Source organism: Cheilinus undulatus, linkage group 3 (genome assembly GCF_018320785.1).
Source record: "Cheilinus undulatus linkage group 3, ASM1832078v1, whole genome shotgun sequence".
Lineage (NCBI taxonomy): Eukaryota > Metazoa > Chordata > Actinopteri > Labriformes > Labridae > Cheilinus > Cheilinus undulatus.
The window spans coordinates 523,717-542,530 of NC_054867.1; the positions used below are offsets into that span (position 1 = coordinate 523,717).

The following is an 18,814-nucleotide window of genomic DNA, read 5'->3' on the forward strand; positions in this document are numbered from 1 at the left end:
CCATATGAAGCTAAAGCAGCAGGTCTATCTGTAAATGATGAGGGTGTGAAATGAGAATATCTGAGTTATTAATAGAATATGTGACTTTAGACCGTCCTCTTTGACTCATCCTGATGATTCTAATGTTCAGTTACAACAGGGAACATGTCTTTTTATTCCTTCTCTTTGCACAGACTGTAGCTTGGTGCTAAACTAACATGCTGACACTATAGAAAAATAAAATCCTAACATCTACTACAGGGGTGGGCAACCAGCAGCTCAGGGGCCACATGTGGCCCTCCTCCTTACTGAATGTGGCCCCAAGTCTATTTTAATACCAAAATATTCTATAGATGAAGAAAACATGATCAATCTGTCATGAATTTGTAAATATTAGAATCACAGTCATGTTATTTTTTCATATTTGTCAGACTTAAATGTTTCAGACCAACCTTTCATATCAGACAAAGATAACCTGAGTTAATAAAGTCAGAGTTTAAATGATGGTTTCATTATTCAGGGTAAATCCATCCAAACCTACCTGGTCCTCTGTGAAACAGTCCTCCCCCCTAACCCTGATAACATCTCTGATAACTGTCAGTGAGTCTCTAACATCCCTGTGGAGGAATGCTGTCCCATTCTTCTCTGCAGCATAGCTCTCATTGGAGGGTTTTCCAGCATGAACTTCCTGTTTAAGGTCACAGCATCTCAGTCAGATCCAAGTCCAGACTTTGACTAGACCACTCCAGAACCTTCATCTAGTCTTTAGTCCATCCAGAGGTGGACTTGCTAGTGTGTTTGGGATCATGGTCCTGCTCCAGAACCCAAGTGGTCTTGATCTTGAGGTCATGAACTGATGGTTGGACATTCTCCTTCAGGATTTTCTGCTAGAGAGCAGAATTCATGGTTGTAGTGGTCCAGGTCCTGGTCCAGACCATCACACTACCACCACCATGTCTGACTGCTGGTCTGATGTTCTTCTGTGTTAGTTTGACTCCAGATGAACGGGACGCACACCTTCCAGAAAGTTCCTCTTCTGTCTGGTCAGTCCTCAGAATATTTCCCAGAAGTCTTTGGGATCATCAGGATGTTCTTAGTCAAATGTGAGACGAGCCTTTGGCCTTGGAACTCTCCCATGATGCCGTTGTTGCCCAGTCTCTTTCTGATAGTTGAATCATGACCTCTGACCTTAACTGAGTCAGTGAGGCCTGCAGGTCTTTAGATGTGGTTCTGGGTTCTTCTGGGACCTCCTGGATGAGTCGTCCATGTTCTCTTGGAGTCATGTTGGTAGGCCGGCCTCTCCTGGGAAGGTTCACCACTGTTCACAGTTTTCTCCATTTGTGGGTAATGGCTCTCAGAGTGGTTGGCTGGAGTCCCAGAGCCTCAGAAATGTCTTTGATGATCTGAAAAGTTTAAGTGTGACAAATACACCGAAGAAAAAACAGAAATCAGGGTAAATACTTTCTCACAGGACTGTATGTGCCAAACTCATCCAATGAGTCCAGATAAACGTGGAAAATATAAAACACTCAGAAAACAGAGTTCAAGCAGTTGTTATATATATATATATATATATATATATATATATATATATAAAACACTGGTTATATACATAACAACTGATTTATTGAACAACTCGAAATGAAGTTAACAAACTAAATTAGTTGTTGCTGCTGTTTGTTGACCAGTAATCTAGTTAAAGGAAGTTTATCTATCTAAAATAAGTCAGCACATCATATTTCTTACTTTAGATCATCTACTCACAGACATGAACATTAACTTTGAAGTTAATTAAGCAATTAGAGGAAACCTGAAGGTTAACACGTTGGTATCTTGATTTATAATAAATCACAGTGGCATCTATTTTTTATACATCTATGAAAACATTAATTTACAGCATCATAACCACTGATTATCCCAAATACCTATCAGCCAATCAGACAGAAGGCGGAACGGGTTCATTAAGATAGCGTTTCCAGTCGGACCATCATTTTGTTACACCATAGCGTCCGACAGCAAAACAACCCCGGCAGAGGATTTTATGAATGAATGAAATCTACACGTTCCTGAAATAAATCCTCTGTTAACAAGCTAACAGGCTAACATGCTAACAGAGCCATTAGAGAACAATGGAGGGAGCTAAATGGCTAACAGGCTAATTTTGGTGAAAGCTAACGTCAGCAGCGAGTCTCCTAACAGCCAGTCCAGGTAAAGCGTTGGAAACACCTGTCTGAGGGTCTGACTCGGTCCCGGCAGCATGCAGGCAGAGTTCCGGGCCCCGAAGAGGAGAGCCCGGGTCTATGAGGAGTACGAGGCCCCTCTGCCGGTCAACCAAAGTCCTGGAGAGAGGAGAGACCTCAGGGCAGAGATCCTCAACCAGCACGTGATAGTCTGTCACCCAGAAGACATCAACAGGATCTACAGCCAGGTATGAGATCAACCTTTGACCTCTAGTAACCAGGTCTGAGTTATCAGGTAACTATCTAAACCAGGTCTGAGTGATCAGGTAACTATCTAAACCGGGTCTGAGTGATCAGGTAACTATCTAAACCAGGTCTGAGTGATCAGGTAACTATCTAAACCGGGTCTGAGTGATCATGTAACTATCTAAACCGGGTCTGAGTGATCAGGTAACTATCTAAACCAGGTCTGAGTGATCAGGTAACTATCTAAACCAGGTCTGAGTGATCATGTAACTATCTAAACCGGGTCTGAGTGATCATGTAACTATCTAAACCGGGTCTGAGTTATCAGGTAACTATCTAAACCAGGTCTGAGTGATCAGGTAACTATCTAAACCAGGTCTGAGTGATCAGGTAACTATCTAAACCGGGTCTGAGTGATCATGTAACTATCTAAACCGGGTCTGAGTGATCAGGTAACTATCTAAACCGGGTCTGAGTGATCAGGTAACTATCTAAACCAGGTCTGAGTGATCAGGTAACTATCTAAACCGGGTCTGAGTGATCAGGTAACTATCTAAACCGGGTCTGAGTGATCAGGTAACTATCTAAACCGGGTCTGAGTGATCAGGTAACTATCTAAACCGGGTCTGAGTGATCAGGTAACTATCTAAACCGGGTCTGAGTGATCAGGTAACTATCTAAACCGGGTCTGAGTGATCAGGTAACTATCTAAACCAGGTCTGAGTGATCAGGTAACTATCTAAACCGGGTCTGAGTGATCATGTAACTATCTAAACCGGGTCTGAGTGATCAGGTAACTATCTAAACCAGGTCTGAGTGATCAGGTAACTATCTAAACCAGGTCTGAGTGATCAGGTAACTATCTAAACCAGGTCTGAGTGATCAGGTAACTATCTAAACCAGGTCTGAGTGATCAGGTAACTATCTAAACCAGGTCTGAGTGATCAGGTAACTATCTAAACCAGGTCTGAGTTATCAGGTAACTATCTAAACCCGGTCTGAGTGATCATGTAACTATCTAAACCAGGTCTGAGTGATCAGGTAACTATCTAAACCAGGTCTGAGTGATCAGGTAACTATCTAAACCAGGTCTGAGTGATCATGTAACTATCTAAACCGGGTCTGAGTGATCAGGTAACTATCTAAACCGGGTCTGAGTGATCATGTAACTATCTAAACCGGGTCTGAGTGATCAGGTAACTATCTAAACCGGGTCTGAGTGATCAGGTAACTATCTAAACCAGGTCTGAGTGATCAGGTAACTATCTAAACCAGGTCTGAGTGATCAGGTAACTATCTAAACCGGGTCTGAGTGATCAGGTAACTATCTAAACCGGGTCTGAGTGATCAGGTAACTATCTAAACCGGGTCTGAGTGATCAGGTAACTATCTAAACCGGGTCTGAGTGATCATGTAACTATCTAAACCGGGTCTGAGTGATCAGGTAACTATCTAAACCGGGTCTGAGTGATCAGGTAACTATCTAAACCAGGTCTGAGTGATCAGGTAACTATCTAAACCAGGTCTGAGTGATCATGTAACTATCTAAACCGGGTCTGAGTGATCAGGTAACTATCTAAACCAGGTCTGAGTGATCAGGTAACTATCTAAACCAGGTCTGAGTGATCAGGTAACTATCTAAACCAGGTCTGAGTGATCAGGTAACTATCTAAACCAGGTCTGAGTGATCAGGTAACTATCTAAACCAGGTCTGAGTGATCAGGTAACTATCTAAACCCGGTCTGAGTGATCATGTAACTATCTAAACCAGGTCTGAGTGATCAGGTAACTATCTAAACCAGGTCTGAGTGATCAGGTAACTATCTAAACCAGGTCTGAGTGATCAGGTAACTATCTAAACCCGGTCTGAGTGATCATGTAACTATCTAAACCAGGTCTGAGTGATCAGGTAACTATCTAAACCAGGTCTGAGTGATCAGGTAACTATCTAAACCAGGTCTGAGTGATCATGTAACTATCTAAACCAGGTCTGAGTGATCAGGTAACTATCTAAACCAGGTCTGAGTGATCAGGTAACTATCTAAACCAGGTCTGAGTGATCAGGTAACTATCTAAACCAGGTCTGAGTTATCAGGTAACTATCTAAACCCGGTCTGAGTGATCATGTAACTATCTAAACCAGGTCTGAGTGATCAGGTAACTATCTAAACCAGGTCTGAGTGATCAGGTAACTATCTAAACCAGGTCTGAGTGATCAGGTAACTATCTAAACCAGGTCTGAGTGATCAGGTAACTATCTAAACCAGGTCTGAGTGATCAGGTAACTATCTAAACCGGGTCTGAGTGATCATGTAACTATCTAAACCGGGTCTGAGTGATCAGGTAACTATCTAAACCGGGTCTGAGTGATCAGGTAACTATCTAAACCAGGTCTGAGTGATCAGGTAACTATCTAAACCGGGTCTGAGTGATCATGTAACTATCTAAACCGGGTCTGAGTGATCAGGTAACTATCTAAACCAGGTCTGAGTGATCAGGTAACTATCTAAACCAGGTCTGAGTGATCAGGTAACTATCTAAACCAGGTCTGAGTGATCAGGTAACTATCTAAACCAGGTCTGAGTGATCAGGTAACTATCTAAACCAGGTCTGAGTTATCAGGTAACTATCTAAACCTGGTCTGAGTGATCAGGTAACTATCTAAACCAGGTCTGAGTGATCAGGTAACTATCTAAACCAGGTCTGAGTGATCAGGTAACTATCTAAACCAGGTCTGAGTGATCAGGTAACTATCTAAACCAGGTCTGAGTGATCATGTAACTATCTAAACCAGGTCTGAGTGATCAGGTAACTATCTAAACCGGGTCTGAGTGATCAGGTAACTATCTAAACCAGGTCTGAGTGATCATGTAACTATCTAAACCAGGTCTGAGTTATCAGGTAACTATCTAAACCAGGTCTGAGTGATCAGGTAACTATCTAAACCAGGTCTGAGTGATCAGGTAACTATCTAAACCAGGTCTGAGTTATCAGGTAACTATCTAAACCCGGTCTGAGTGATCATGTAACTATCTAAACCAGGTCTGAGTGATCAGGTAACTATCTAAACCAGGTCTGAGTGATCAGGTAACTATCTAAACCAGGTCTGAGTGATCAGGTAACTATCTAAACCAGGTCTGAGTGATCAGGTAACTATCTAAACCGGGTCTGAGTGATCAGGTAACTATCTAAACCGGGTCTGAGTGATCAGGTAACTATCTAAACCGGGTCTGAGTGATCAGGTAACTATCTAAACCAGGTCTGAGTGATCAGGTAACTATCTAAACCAGGTCTGAGTGATCATGTAACTATCTAAACCAGGTCTGAGTGATCAGGTAACTATCTAAACCGGGTCTGAGTGATCAGGTAACTATCTAAACCTGGTCTGAGTGATCAGGTAACTATCTAAACCGGTCTGAGTGATCATGTAACTATCTAAACCGGTCTGAGTGATCAGGTAACTATCTAAACCTGGTCTGAGTGATCAGGTAACTATCTAAACCTGGTCTGAGTGATCAGGTAACTATCTAAACCAGGTCTGAGTGATCAGGTAACTATCTAAACCAGGTCTGAGTGATCAGGTAACTATCTAAACCAGGTCTGAGTGATCAGGTAACTATCTAAACCAGGTCTGAGTTATCAGGTAACTATCTAAACCCGGTCTGAGTGATCATGTAACTATCTAAACCAGGTCTGAGTGATCAGGTAACTATCTAAACCAGGTCTGAGTGATCAGGTAACTATCTAAACCAGGTCTGAGTGATCATGTAACTATCTAAACCAGGTCTGAGTGATCAGGTAACTATCTAAACCGGGTCTGAGTGATCAGGTAACTATCTAAACCGGGTCTGAGTGATCATGTAACTATCTAAACCGGGTCTGAGTGATCAGGTAACTATCTAAACCGGGTCTGAGTGATCAGGTAACTATCTAAACCAGGTCTGAGTGATCAGGTAACTATCTAAACCAGGTCTGAGTGATCAGGTAACTATCTAAACCGGTCTGAGTGATCAGGTAACTATCTAAACCGGTCTGAGTGATCAGGTAACTATCTAAACCGGGTCTGAGTGATCAGGTAACTATCTAAACCGGGTCTGAGTGATCAGGTAACTATCTAAACCGGGTCTGAGTGATCAGGTAACTATCTAAACCAGGTCTGAGTGATCAGGTAACTATCTAAACCAGGTCTGAGTGATCAGGTAACTATCTAAACCGGGTCTGAGTGATCATGTAACTATCTAAACCGGGTCTGAGTGATCAGGTAACTATCTAAACCAGGTCTGAGTGATCAGGTAACTATCTAAACCAGGTCTGAGTGATCAGGTAACTATCTAAACCAGGTCTGAGTGATCAGGTAACTATCTAAACCAGGTCTGAGTGATCAGGTAACTATCTAAACCAGGTCTGAGTGATCAGGTAACTATCTAAACCCGGTCTGAGTGATCATGTAACTATCTAAACCAGGTCTGAGTGATCAGGTAACTATCTAAACCAGGTCTGAGTGATCAGGTAACTATCTAAACCAGGTCTGAGTGATCAGGTAACTATCTAAACCCGGTCTGAGTGATCATGTAACTATCTAAACCAGGTCTGAGTGATCAGGTAACTATCTAAACCAGGTCTGAGTGATCAGGTAACTATCTAAACCAGGTCTGAGTGATCATGTAACTATCTAAACCAGGTCTGAGTTATCAGGTAACTATCTAAACCAGGTCTGAGTGATCAGGTAACTATCTAAACCAGGTCTGAGTGATCAGGTAACTATCTAAACCAGGTCTGAGTTATCAGGTAACTATCTAAACCAGGTCTGAGTGATCAGGTAACTATCTAAACCAGGTCTGAGTGATCAGGTAACTATCTAAACCAGGTCTGAGTGATCAGGTAACTATCTAAACCAGGTCTGAGTGATCAGGTAACTATCTAAACCAGGTCTGAGTGATCAGGTAACTATCTAAACCAGGTCTGAGTGATCAGGTAACTATCTAAACCAGGTCTGAGTGATCATGTAACTATCTAAACCAGGTCTGAGTGATCAGGTAACTATCTAAACCAGGTCTGAGTGATCAGGTAACTATCTAAACCAGGTCTGAGTGATCAGGTAACTATCTAAACCAGGTCTGAGTGATCATGTAACTATCTAAACCAGGTCTGAGTGATCAGGTAACTATCTAAACCAGGTCTGAGTGATCAGGTAACTATCTAAACCAGGTCTGAGTGATCAGGTAACTATCTAAACCAGGTCTGAGTGATCAGGTAACTATCTAAACCAGGTCTGAGTGATCAGGTAACTATCTAAACCAGGTCTGAGTGATCAGGTAACTATCTAAACCAGGTCTGAGTGATCATGTAACTATCTAAACCAGGTCTGAGTGATCAGGTAACTATCTAAACCAGGTCTGAGTGATCAGGTAACTATCTAAACCAGGTCTGAGTGATCAGGTAACTATCTAAACCCGGTCTGAGTGATCATGTAACTATCTAAACCAGGTCTGAGTGATCAGGTAACTATCTAAACCGGGTCTGAGTGATCAGGTAACTATCTAAACCAGGTCTGAGTGATCATGTAACTATCTAAACCAGGTCTGAGTTATCAGGTAACTATCTAAACCAGGTCTGAGTGATCAGGTAACTATCTAAACCAGGTCTGAGTGATCAGGTAACTATCTAAACCAGGTCTGAGTTATCAGGTAACTATCTAAACCCGGTCTGAGTGATCATGTAACTATCTAAACCAGGTCTGAGTGATCAGGTAACTATCTAAACCAGGTCTGAGTGATCAGGTAACTATCTAAACCAGGTCTGAGTGATCAGGTAACTATCTAAACCAGGTCTGAGTGATCAGGTAACTATCTAAACCAGGTCTGAGTGATCAGGTAACTATCTAAACCGGTCTGAGTGATCATGTAACTATCTAAACCAGGTCTGAGTGATCAGGTAACTATCTAAACCAGGTCTGAGTGATCAGGTAACTATCTAAACCAGGTCTGAGTGATCATGTAACTATCTAAACCAGGTCTGAGTTATCAGGTAACTATCTAAACCAGGTCTGAGTGATCAGGTAACTATCTAAACCAGGTCTGAGTGATCAGGTAACTATCTAAACCAGGTCTGAGTTATCAGGTAACTATCTAAACCCGGTCTGAGTGATCATGTAACTATCTAAACCAGGTCTGAGTTATCAGGTAACTATCTAAACCAGGTCTGAGTGATCAGGTAACTATCTAAACCAGGTCTGAGTGATCAGGTAACTATCTAAACCAGGTCTGAGTTATCAGGTAACTATCTAAACCCGGTCTGAGTGATCATGTAACTATCTAAACCAGGTCTGAGTGATCAGGTAACTATCTAAACCAGGTCTGAGTGATCATGTAACTATCTAAACCAGGTCTGAGTTATCAGGTAACTATCTAAACCAGGTCTGAGTGATCAGGTAACTATCTAAACCAGGTCTGAGTGATCAGGTAACTATCTAAACCAGGTCTGAGTGATCAGGTAACTATCTAAACCAGGTCTGAGTGATCAGGTAACTATCTAAACCAGGTCTGAGTGATCAGGTAACTATCTAAACCAGGTCTGAGTGATCAGGTAACTATCTAAACCAGGTCTGAGTGATCAGGTAACTATCTAAACCAGGTCTGAGTGATCAGGTAACTATCTAAACCAGGTCTGAGTGATCAGGTAACTATCTAAACCAGGTCTGAGTGAACAGGTAACTATCTAAACCAGGTCTGAGTGATCAGGTAACTATCTAAACCAGGTCTGAATGAACAGGTAACTATCTAAACCAGGTCTGAGTTATCAGGTAACTATCTAAACCAGGTCTGAGTGATCAGGTAACTATCTAAACCAGGTCTGAGTGATCAGGTAACTATCTAAACCAGGTCTGAGTGATCAGGTAACTATCTAAACCAGGTCTGAGTTAACATGTAACTATCTAAACCAGGTCTGAGTGATCAGGTAACTATCTAAACCAGGTCTGAGTGAACAGGTAACTATCTAAACCAGGTCTGAGTGATCAGGTAACTATCTAAACCAGGTCTGAGTGATCAGGTAACTATCTAAACCAGGTCTGAGTGATCAGGTAACTATCTAAACCAGGTCTGAGTGAACAGGTAACTATCTAAACCAGGTCTGAGTGAACAGGTAACTATCTAAACCAGGTCTGAGTGATCAGGTAACTATCTAAACCAGGTCTGAGTGATCAGGTAACTATCTAAACCAGGTCTGAGTTAACATGTAACTATCTAAACCAGGTCTGAGTGATCAGGTAACTATCTAAACCAGGTCTGAGTTAACATGTAACTATCTAAACCAGGTCTGAGTGATCAGGTAACTATCTAAACCAGGTCTGAGTGATCATGTAACTATCTAAACCAGCTCTCAGCTCCCTCTACCATTAGAACAAATCGCTTTTTATTACATTTTTGTCAAGCAGATTTAAATCCTTCAGATCCTACATTATAAATTTTGGTCTATCAAACAGATTTAGATTCTTTAATATTCTGTCCTCAAAGGTTTCCTCTTGTTTCAGGGTTATTTCGGTAAAGGCGTCCTGTCCAGAGCCAGACCGGATCACAGCATCTCTGACCAATGGGAGCGTGAGTTTTCACCTGCACTTTGACATCTACATTGGTCTGGTCCTGTCAGGACTGCTGTTTCAGTCAGCTGATCTTTGTTTATGTTACAGAACATGAAGGTGTGATGCTTCCTCTCATTTCACAGGCCAGGTCGGTGACATCATTTCCTGTCTGTTTGTTTACATGATGACATCACAGATCAGCCCTTCTCCTTCCTCAGCTTCTGTCCTCCTCTTCCTGTCTTCATTTCCTCCTTTCTCCACCTGCACATTCTCCTTCTGCCTGCTCATCCTCCTCCTCCTCTCCTCCTCCTACAGGTACGATGAGCTCCTCCAGTGGGCGGGCTTTACCCTCTCTGCTCAGGGATTGGATAAAGACTCTGTCAGTCAAACTTTAGAAAGACTTTCCCAGCAGGTAGAGATGGAGGCGGTGAGGGGGAAGATAGGAGGAGAGGAGAACGGTCAGAGGGAGGAGGATGAGAAAGAAGAGGAGCCAGAAACAGATGCTGGAGCCGGTCCTCATGCCAAGAGGTCACTTATGGAAGGGGAGGAGCCAGAAACAGATGCTGGAGCCGGTCCTCATGCCAAGAGGTCACTTATGGAAGGGGAGGACGAACCAAAGAGCAGAGGAAGCTGCAGGTAGAATCAGCTGTTGTCTAGACTTCACTCCATCATCAGGGGGTCTCATTTATAAGCGTAGCGTACACACAAAACAGGGACTGAAGGCAGTGAACCAGTTTACATGCAAAGACTAGGAACTACAAAACCCAGGTCTGCCCTCAAAGTCTTTCCTTCAGTGTCGGGGGCTGAACCAGAACTCCGTTACCTCCTTTTTTTAATCTAGAAATCTAACACCAAAAAGAGGAAACACTGCCGGCCCAGACCACCGCACCAGTAAATGTTTAAAGGTCACAGATTATGCATAATCATCTTTTTCAGGCTTTTCTAACAAAAATATATGAACCTGTCCACAATCCAACCCACCCATCTTTCTCCAGCTCTCAGAAAATGTGTGCTGAAACAAGCCCTTCTCAGATTTTCCCCTCATGGTGTCATGTGGGGAGTTAGCCCCGCCCCCAGGTTTGGTTGGCCCTCCCTCCCTGGAAGAAAGCTCCACCTTCCTTTCCTGATCCTCCTCTCAGCTGGAGAGCAATATCCATTTCCTGAGAGGGGTGTGGTCAGGGGCGGAGTCAGATAGATCATTACCATTTGAAGCCACAGACAGAAACAGCTGGCTCTGAGCAGGGCTGAAACAGAGGGGTTTTTACAGAAACAGACTTCACAGGCATGTTTAGGGGACCTCTGAGACCGATATAAACTTGTCTTAAAGGGAAAAATATGTGACCTTTAAAAGACATGCCTTCTTATCGCTGGGTGTGATAGTTAGTTTAAATAAATGTGACTGTGCTGCACAGAGGAAGCATCACTCAGGGTTGAATGTGGGAAAAAGGACTTCAAAGTTTAGTGGCTCACTGTACCGCAGAAGCCCTTCTTCCTGGCCCTCTGAACCTTCACTGTCCAGAAACCACCTGTAGTCCTGTAGTCCTGTAGTCCTGTAGACCTGTAGTCCTGTAGTCCTGTAGTCCTGTAGACCTGTAGTCCTGTAGACCTGTAGTCCTGTAGACCTGTATACCTGTATACCTGTAGTCCTGTAGACCTGTAGTCCTGTAGACCTGTAGACCTGTAGTCCTGTAGTCCTGTAGTCCTGTAGTCCTGTAGACCTGTAGTCCTGTAGTCCTGTAGTCCTGTAGTCCTGTAGACCTGTAGTCCTGTAGACCTGTAGTCCTGTAGTCCTGTAGTCCTGTAGACCTGTAGTCCTGTAGTCCTGTAGACCTGTAGTCCTGTAGACCTGTAGTCCTGTAGTCCTGTAGTCCTGTAGTCCTGTAGACCTGTAGTCCTGTAGTCCTGTAGTCCTGTAGTCCTGTAGTCCTGTAGTCCTGTAGTCCTGTAGTCCTGTAGACCTGTATACCTGTATACCTGTAGTCCTGTAGACCTGTAGTCCTGTAGTCCTGTAGTCCTGTAGTCCTGTAGTCCTGTAGACCTGTAGTCCTGTAGACCTGTAGTCCTGTAGTCCTGTAGTCCTGTAGTCCTGTAGACCTGTAGTCCTGTAGTCCTGTAGACCTGTAGTCCTGTAGACCTGTAGTCCTGTAGTCCTGTAGTCCTGTAGTCCTGTAGACCTGTATACCTGTATACCTGTAGTCCTGTAGACCTGTAGTCCTGTAGACCTGTAGTCCTGTAGTCCTGTAGTCCTGTAGACCTGTAGTCCTGTAGACCTGTAGTCCTGTAGTCCTGTAGTCCTGTAGACCTGTAGTCCTGTAGTCCTGTAGACCTGTAGTCCTGTAGACCTGTAGTCCTGTAGACCTGTAGTCCTGTAGTCCTGTAGTCCTGTAGTCCTGTAGACCTGTAGTCCTGTAGTCCTGTAGTCCTGTAGACCTGTAGACCTGTAGTCCTGTAGACCTGTAGACCTGTAGTCCTGTAGACCTGTAGACCTGTAGTCCTGTAGACCTGTAGTCCTGTAGACCTGTAGTCCTGTAGTCCTGTAGACCTGTAGTCCTGTAGTCCTGTAGACCTGTAGACCTGTAGTCCTGTAGACCTGTAGTCCTGTAGACCTGTAGACCTGTAGTCCTGTAGACCTGTAGTCCTGTAGTCCTGTAGACCTGTAGTCCTGTAGTCCTGTAGACCTGTAGTCCTGTAGTCCTGTAGACCTGTAGTCCTGTAGTCCTGTAGTCCTGTAGACCTGTAGACCTGTAGTCCTGTAGTCCTGTAGACCTGTAGTCCTGTAGTCCTGTAGACCTGTAGTCCTGTAGACCTGTAGTCCTGTAGTCCTGTAGACCTGTAGTCCTGTAGTCCTGTAGACCTGTAGACCTGTAGTCCTGTAGACCTGTAGTCCTGTAGACCTGTAGTCCTGTAGACCTGTAGACCTGTAGTCCTGTAGACCTGTAGTCCTGTAGTCCTGTAGACCTGTAGTCCTGTAGTCCTGTAGACCTGTAGTCCTGTAGTCCTGTAGACCTGTAGTCCTGTAGTCCTGTAGACCTGTAGTCCTGTAGTCCTGTAGTCCTGTAGTCCTGTAGACCTGTAGTCCTGTAGTCCTGTAGACCTGTAGTCCTGTAGTCCTGTAGACCTGTAGACCTGTAGACCTGTAGTCCTGTAGTCCTGTAGACCTGTAGTCCTGTAGACCTGTAGTCCTGTAGACCTGTAGTCCTGTAGTCCTGTAGTCCTGTAGACCTGTAGTCCTGTAGTCCTGTAGACCTGTAGTCCTGTAGTCCTGTAGACCTGTAGTCCTGTAGTCCTGTAGTCCTGTAGACCTGTAGACCTGTAGTCCTGTAGTCCTGTAGACCTGTAGACCTGTAGTCCTGTAGACCTGTAGACCTGTAGTCCTGTAGACCTGTAGTCCTGTAGTCCTGTAGTCCTGTAGTCCTGTAGACCTGTAGTCCTGTAGACCTGTAGACCTGTAGTCCTGTAGTCCTGTAGTCCTGTAGTCCTGTAGACCTGTAGACCTGTAGTCCTGTAGACCTGTAGTCCTGTAGTCCTGTAGTCCTGTAGACCTGTAGTCCTGTAGACCTGTGAGAGTGGGTAACCAGCAGGCGGTAGGTCTAGTTTCTTTAAACAGCTGGATGTTACGCAGTGAAGTACACTGAACTCTATTTTCTTTTTCAGAATGGAGCACCAACACCTGAGCCCTGAACACGACACAGGCTCTGACTCAGACTCTGGTTCAGATCCTGATTCTTTGGTTCCAGGTCCAGGTTTTGTCCTTGTGGTCTCAGACAGTGAGGTGAGACAGCAGGTTCCTGGTACTTTGTTTCAGTGTGTGTTGTTTCTAGAGCTGCCTGTGGATTTACTGTGTTTGTTTGTGTGTCCACAGGAGTGTAAGGGGGTCAGGACGGTCCGCCGGTCTCCGCTGTCTCTCACAGAGTACCTGCAGCTCAGTCTGGAGGAGGTAACACACCACTCTCAGGTGGATTTCTGTCAGATGGATCCACCATCAGACAGTTGGTCAGGTCTGTTCATGAAGACTGACATTTATGATGGCGATCAGCACCAGTGCTGCATACAACCCAAACTCCATGAATCTACACAGTTATCAACATTTCAAACACAATGGATTGTGGGACGTGTAGTCCCTGTTATGATAGTCACATGACCTCAGGGATCAGGATATCTCTGTTCCAGGATTAAAAACATGGATGTAAGGAAGTTGTGGTTTGAAGTCCAGCTGACTGTCTGCTTCTGTCAACAGGCCTTCTTCCTGGTCTACAGTCTGGGCTGCCTGTCCGTCTACCTGCACCAGGTAACTGTCTCTGTGTTTGATTAAAGGAGTCTAACAGGACTGTGACTGACTGAATTAGCACCATGCTTTAGAGACTGAGACGGTAAACTCTTTAGGAAGATGTTTACTGAGGGAATAAAGGGACTGAAGAGTAGGAACATTTATCATGGACCTGTTCTGATCAGGGTCTGGTTCACTAAGAACAGACCGTTTAATGGCACACCAGCTCAAACTTAGGGAACCTCAGCTTTAGTGAATCAGACCTTCAGAATTCTTCTGGAACCAGTGAAGCTGCCCCCTACTGGACATGAGACAGACTAGATTTCCCTGGTCTTCTCATACACAGGTGACTGTTTGTCACATTAACAGCTGAGAAACTGCAGACTAATATTTATTTCTGTAGATCTAAGATGACCTCACCATGTCCTCTCTTGTGATTGGTTAGGAGCCCCTGTCCATCCTCCAACTGTGGAGGAAGTTCCGGTCCATGCGGCCCGACTTCGTCAGCTCTTTTGCAGCCTATCAGCACTTTCGCAGCAAGGGATGGATCCCTAAACTAGGGGGTGGAGCCAAGTACGGCGTTGACCTCAGTAAGAAGCATGCAGAGAAATGTGTGTTTAAGAACAGGACATAACGAACGTAACAGGTAGGGATGTGGATTTTATGGATTCAGAAACACATCTGGATTTGGTTCAGATGTTTTCCCCTCTCCTCCAAAAGGCTTCTCCAGTCCCAACGCTGACTGAGGCCAGGGCTAAAAATATATGCATCTGTCCTCCATTACTCTGAAAACACTTTGAGAGGTCACCTGAGAGTTGGTGACCCAATTTCACCGGGCGCCGTGACCCCTGGGCCATCTCTGAGTAGACATAGCCAAGGATGGGACAACGATAAAGCTGAGAGAAGTGAAAATCTGAGATTTTAGTTGATTATACTGTTTGAATACTCACTATGTGAACTCTTTCTGTTTTTCAGTGTTGTACAGGAAAGGTCCACCTTTCTACCACGCCAGGTAACACCTGTTACTCCCTCACAAGCGTGTCTCACCTGTGTTTGAAGAGAGGTTTACATTTTCACTTTCTGACATAAAAAACTCTCCGTCTTAAAACAGTCAAAGCTGTTTTCACAGATTGTCCCTTTTCCTTTCCCGTAGTTATTCGGTGGTGATTGAGCGGGTGGATGATGAGTTCAGGGGCCATGGGCTGCGTCAGTTTTCGTGGCGTTCTTTGGCCGCTCTCAGCAGAATCACTGCTAACGTCTCCAAGGTATGATGGAGTTGGTTGGACTTCTTTGTCCGCTAAATCACTGGCATGTCCGTGTTTATCAGGGTTTACTAAATCTGCCTCCATCACACTGTTGTAGTCTTATTCATGTCAAAAATTCTGGAAGCTTCAGTCTCTGCTCTGTGGCTCAGTCACAGGATTTATTTCTGCTATCTGAGCCAACGGTCCGTCTTTAAGGCGTTTCAGGTCTGGAATCTTCTGCAGAGGCTGTATGTCTTTGGGAGCTGCTCTCTTTAAATAGTTTATAAAGTACATTGAAGGCTTTGGAGGAAGATGTAACAGGATGTAGATGTTTCTGTGACTCTGATTGGTTGATCTGTGTTTGTAGTGTTTTTATGTTTAAAGTGTCTAACTCTGTGAACTGTCTTAGCCTGGAGATTATTGATGTCAGTGAGGCTTTCCTGCTAAAATAAACCTAAATAATAAAAAGGGAAACAGGCGTCAGACTCCATCATCCAGGTTTACATCTGTTCTTTGTTTGTTTTCCAGGAGCTGATGTTCTGTTACATCATCTACCCAGCCGACCTATCAGAAGCTGAGCTGGACTCACCTGTGTGTCTGAGCAGGCTGAAGGTTCAGGTAAGAAACAGCAGCTGGACCTCACTTTGACTAACTGAATAACGGTGTCTAGTGCCCTGCACGGGCCTATTATCTGGGCCCGAGTCCGGCCCTGGCCCGAGGGGGTGGAGCCCCAGCCCGGCCCGGCCCGACAGGTTTTCAGAATTATCAGGCCCGAACCCGTATCAAGCCCGACTTTGTTTTGTTTTGTTTTTTTTTTGCGCGCGCGATGCAGCAGCGCATAGCAACAGCTGACCTGCATATCGCAGCAACTGTAGGCCTGTTAACATATAAACACTTCTTTTCTATTCTATAGTAGAACTATTAATCAATGCTGAACATGGCGACGTCCAATTCAACAACAGTGAGCTGCTTAACATGGCAAACTCTGTTCTTTAAACACCACAGGAAGAACAGTCTGTTTACTTGGCATCATGCAGAAAAAGAATAGCATCCACAGTTTCAGGGGCAAGTCCAGTCCTCCTTTCTTCCATCACTCTTACAGCTGCACTGAAAGCACACTCGCTGCTGCTACCGCTGGCTGGGACACGTAGAGCGGGCAGGGAGGGGCAGAGCAGCTGCTGCGTTCAAGTGTTGCCATTTAAATTGGTTAAACACAAACACGACACTGCTCTAATTGGCAGGTTTAAAACAAAAGAGCCCGAGCCCAGCCCGTGTCCAAGGTAATGATATGATCATTGGCCCGAAGCTCAGGCTATCGGGCTCCTCGGGCCTAGGGCTCCAGTGCAGGGCTCTAACGGTGTCTTAACGGCTTTAACAGGCGAGCGTCAGCAGCAAACTCAGCTCATCCCCTTGGTTTTCTCTGTCCTCGCTGACGTTTTATTACATATTTTTATAAACTTAGAACAAAAAGTAAGGCAGTTTGTGTTTGGTAGATTATTTCTTTGTTGTAACAATGCTTCTTGGTGATAAATCTTAAACCGTTGGAAAGCCTGTTTATTACCCTTTTAAATGACGCCACATTTGTAAGGATCATGCATTTGTGGGATGAGCAGCAGAGCTGAGTATGTGGGTTGCGCCCATGAAAAATGTGCCAAATCTCTGCCAATGGCAAACAGCTGATTCTGCTGTTGCTATTGACTCTTGTGTTGAGCTTCTGGTACCCCCAGGTACTCCAATCAGGTGCCTGATTGGCAGCACCTGTGAGCATGGGCGGGGCCACAGTGGTCAGTAGATGTCTGCTTCAAGAATCAGCATGCCATGTTTGACTGATCTGGATAGGGCCCGTCAGTTGGGAAACTTGAAGCTGGTGTTCCTCTAAACCAAGTTGGGCATTGTTTGGAGTGAACCCTAGTACCAAGTTCCATCTAACGGGGAATGTCAGAGACAGGACGTGAAGTGGGCGTCCCAAGAAGACAACACCCCAAGAATACTGTTTTCTCACCCTGTCAGCAAGAACTCTATCCTCCAAGATGACAACACTCACCCCCCCAGAGCGGGGTTTATCAGAGACTACCTCCAGAATCTGGGAGTAGAGCTGGTGGAAGAATGGGATGCCATCCCACAGCAGTGTGCGACCAGGCTGGTGACCAGCATGAGGAGGAGGAGCCAGGCTGGTGACCAGCATGAGGGGGAGGAGCCAGGCTGGTGACCAGCATGAGGAGGAGGAGCCAGGCTGGTGACCAGCATGAGGAGGAGGAGCCAGGCTGGTGACCAGCATGAGGGGGAGGAGCCAGGCTGGTGACCAGCATGAGGGGGAGGAGCCAGGCTGGTGACCAGCATGAGGAGGAGGAGCCAGGCTGGTGACCAGCATGAGGGGGAGGAGCCAGGCTGTTGTGGCTGTGATTGGTTCTTCTACTGAGGCTCCTGTTTGTGAAAAGAATAAATTGTTAAATTGTCAGTATTTCTTGTTTCTTCAAACTTCAATCATCCAATCCACCAAACACCAAACAAGAGTCAACAGCAGAATCAGCTGTTTGGCATTGGCAGAGAAGATTTGGCACATTTCTCATGGGTGCAGCCCACATACTCAGCTCTGCTGCTCATCCCACAAATGCATGATCCTTACAAATGTGGCTTCATTAAAAAGAGTAATAAACAGGCTTTCCAACAGGATAAGATTTATTACCAAGAAGCATTGTTACAACAGAGAAATAATCTACCAAACACAAATTGCCTTACTTTTTGTATTAAGTTTATTAATGAGGGACAGGTCAGAGCTGCTCATGAACTTTCTTTTAAAAGGGGAATACTTCAGGTTTGTAATATTTCTAAAACCAGGCTAACATATGGGATTATCTTTGATAAATGCCATGTGGACGGCTCGTTCGACTGAAACAGTTTTAACATGTTCTTTCAACAGGAAGTGATCGTCAACCGGTGGGTTTCATCCAGAGAGCGAGCAGAGCAGGACGACATCTGAGGGGAGGAGTCGGACGCTGAAGATGAAGATGCAGAGAGGCGCAGGAGTAAAGTTTCAGACAGACGGGGACAGCAGACGAGGATAACTTCCTTTTTTCTTGGACCACTGAGGAGAAAAGACGGCAGACATCAGCACTGAATGTGTTTTAAGCTGTGTTTATTTTGGTCTAATGAAACTATGAGTAAATGTGTCCATTAACAACCTTTTTTCTATTAAAAATGCAGGATGTAAACAAGCTAACATAGAGCTGTTAAATGTTAGAGATGTGATATTTCTGTGAAAACAGGAGCAGAGATGAGGAGCCTGTGTGTTCCTGTGTGAAGAGCCGTGGGGCTGTGA

At 44.7% G+C, this 18,814-nt stretch overlaps 1 protein-coding gene across 1 annotated transcript; it reads left to right on the forward strand.

The window, feature by feature from the left end:
• The first annotated feature begins 1,992 nt into the window (after positions 1-1,992).
• On the forward strand, positions 1,993-18,715 carry tsen2 (TSEN2 tRNA splicing endonuclease subunit). Its single transcript, XM_041778331.1, has 12 exons — positions 1,993-2,407; positions 9,937-10,003; positions 10,093-10,132; positions 10,300-10,620; positions 13,639-13,756; positions 13,847-13,921; positions 14,222-14,272; positions 14,697-14,841; positions 15,227-15,263; positions 15,405-15,516; positions 16,024-16,113; positions 18,416-18,715. Exons 1-12 carry the CDS (start codon positions 2,237-2,239, stop codon positions 18,473-18,475), a joined length of 1,287 nt encoding a protein of 428 aa, XP_041634265.1. The 5' UTR covers positions 1,993-2,236; the 3' UTR covers positions 18,476-18,715.
• The last annotated feature ends 99 nt before the right edge of the window (positions 18,716-18,814 follow it).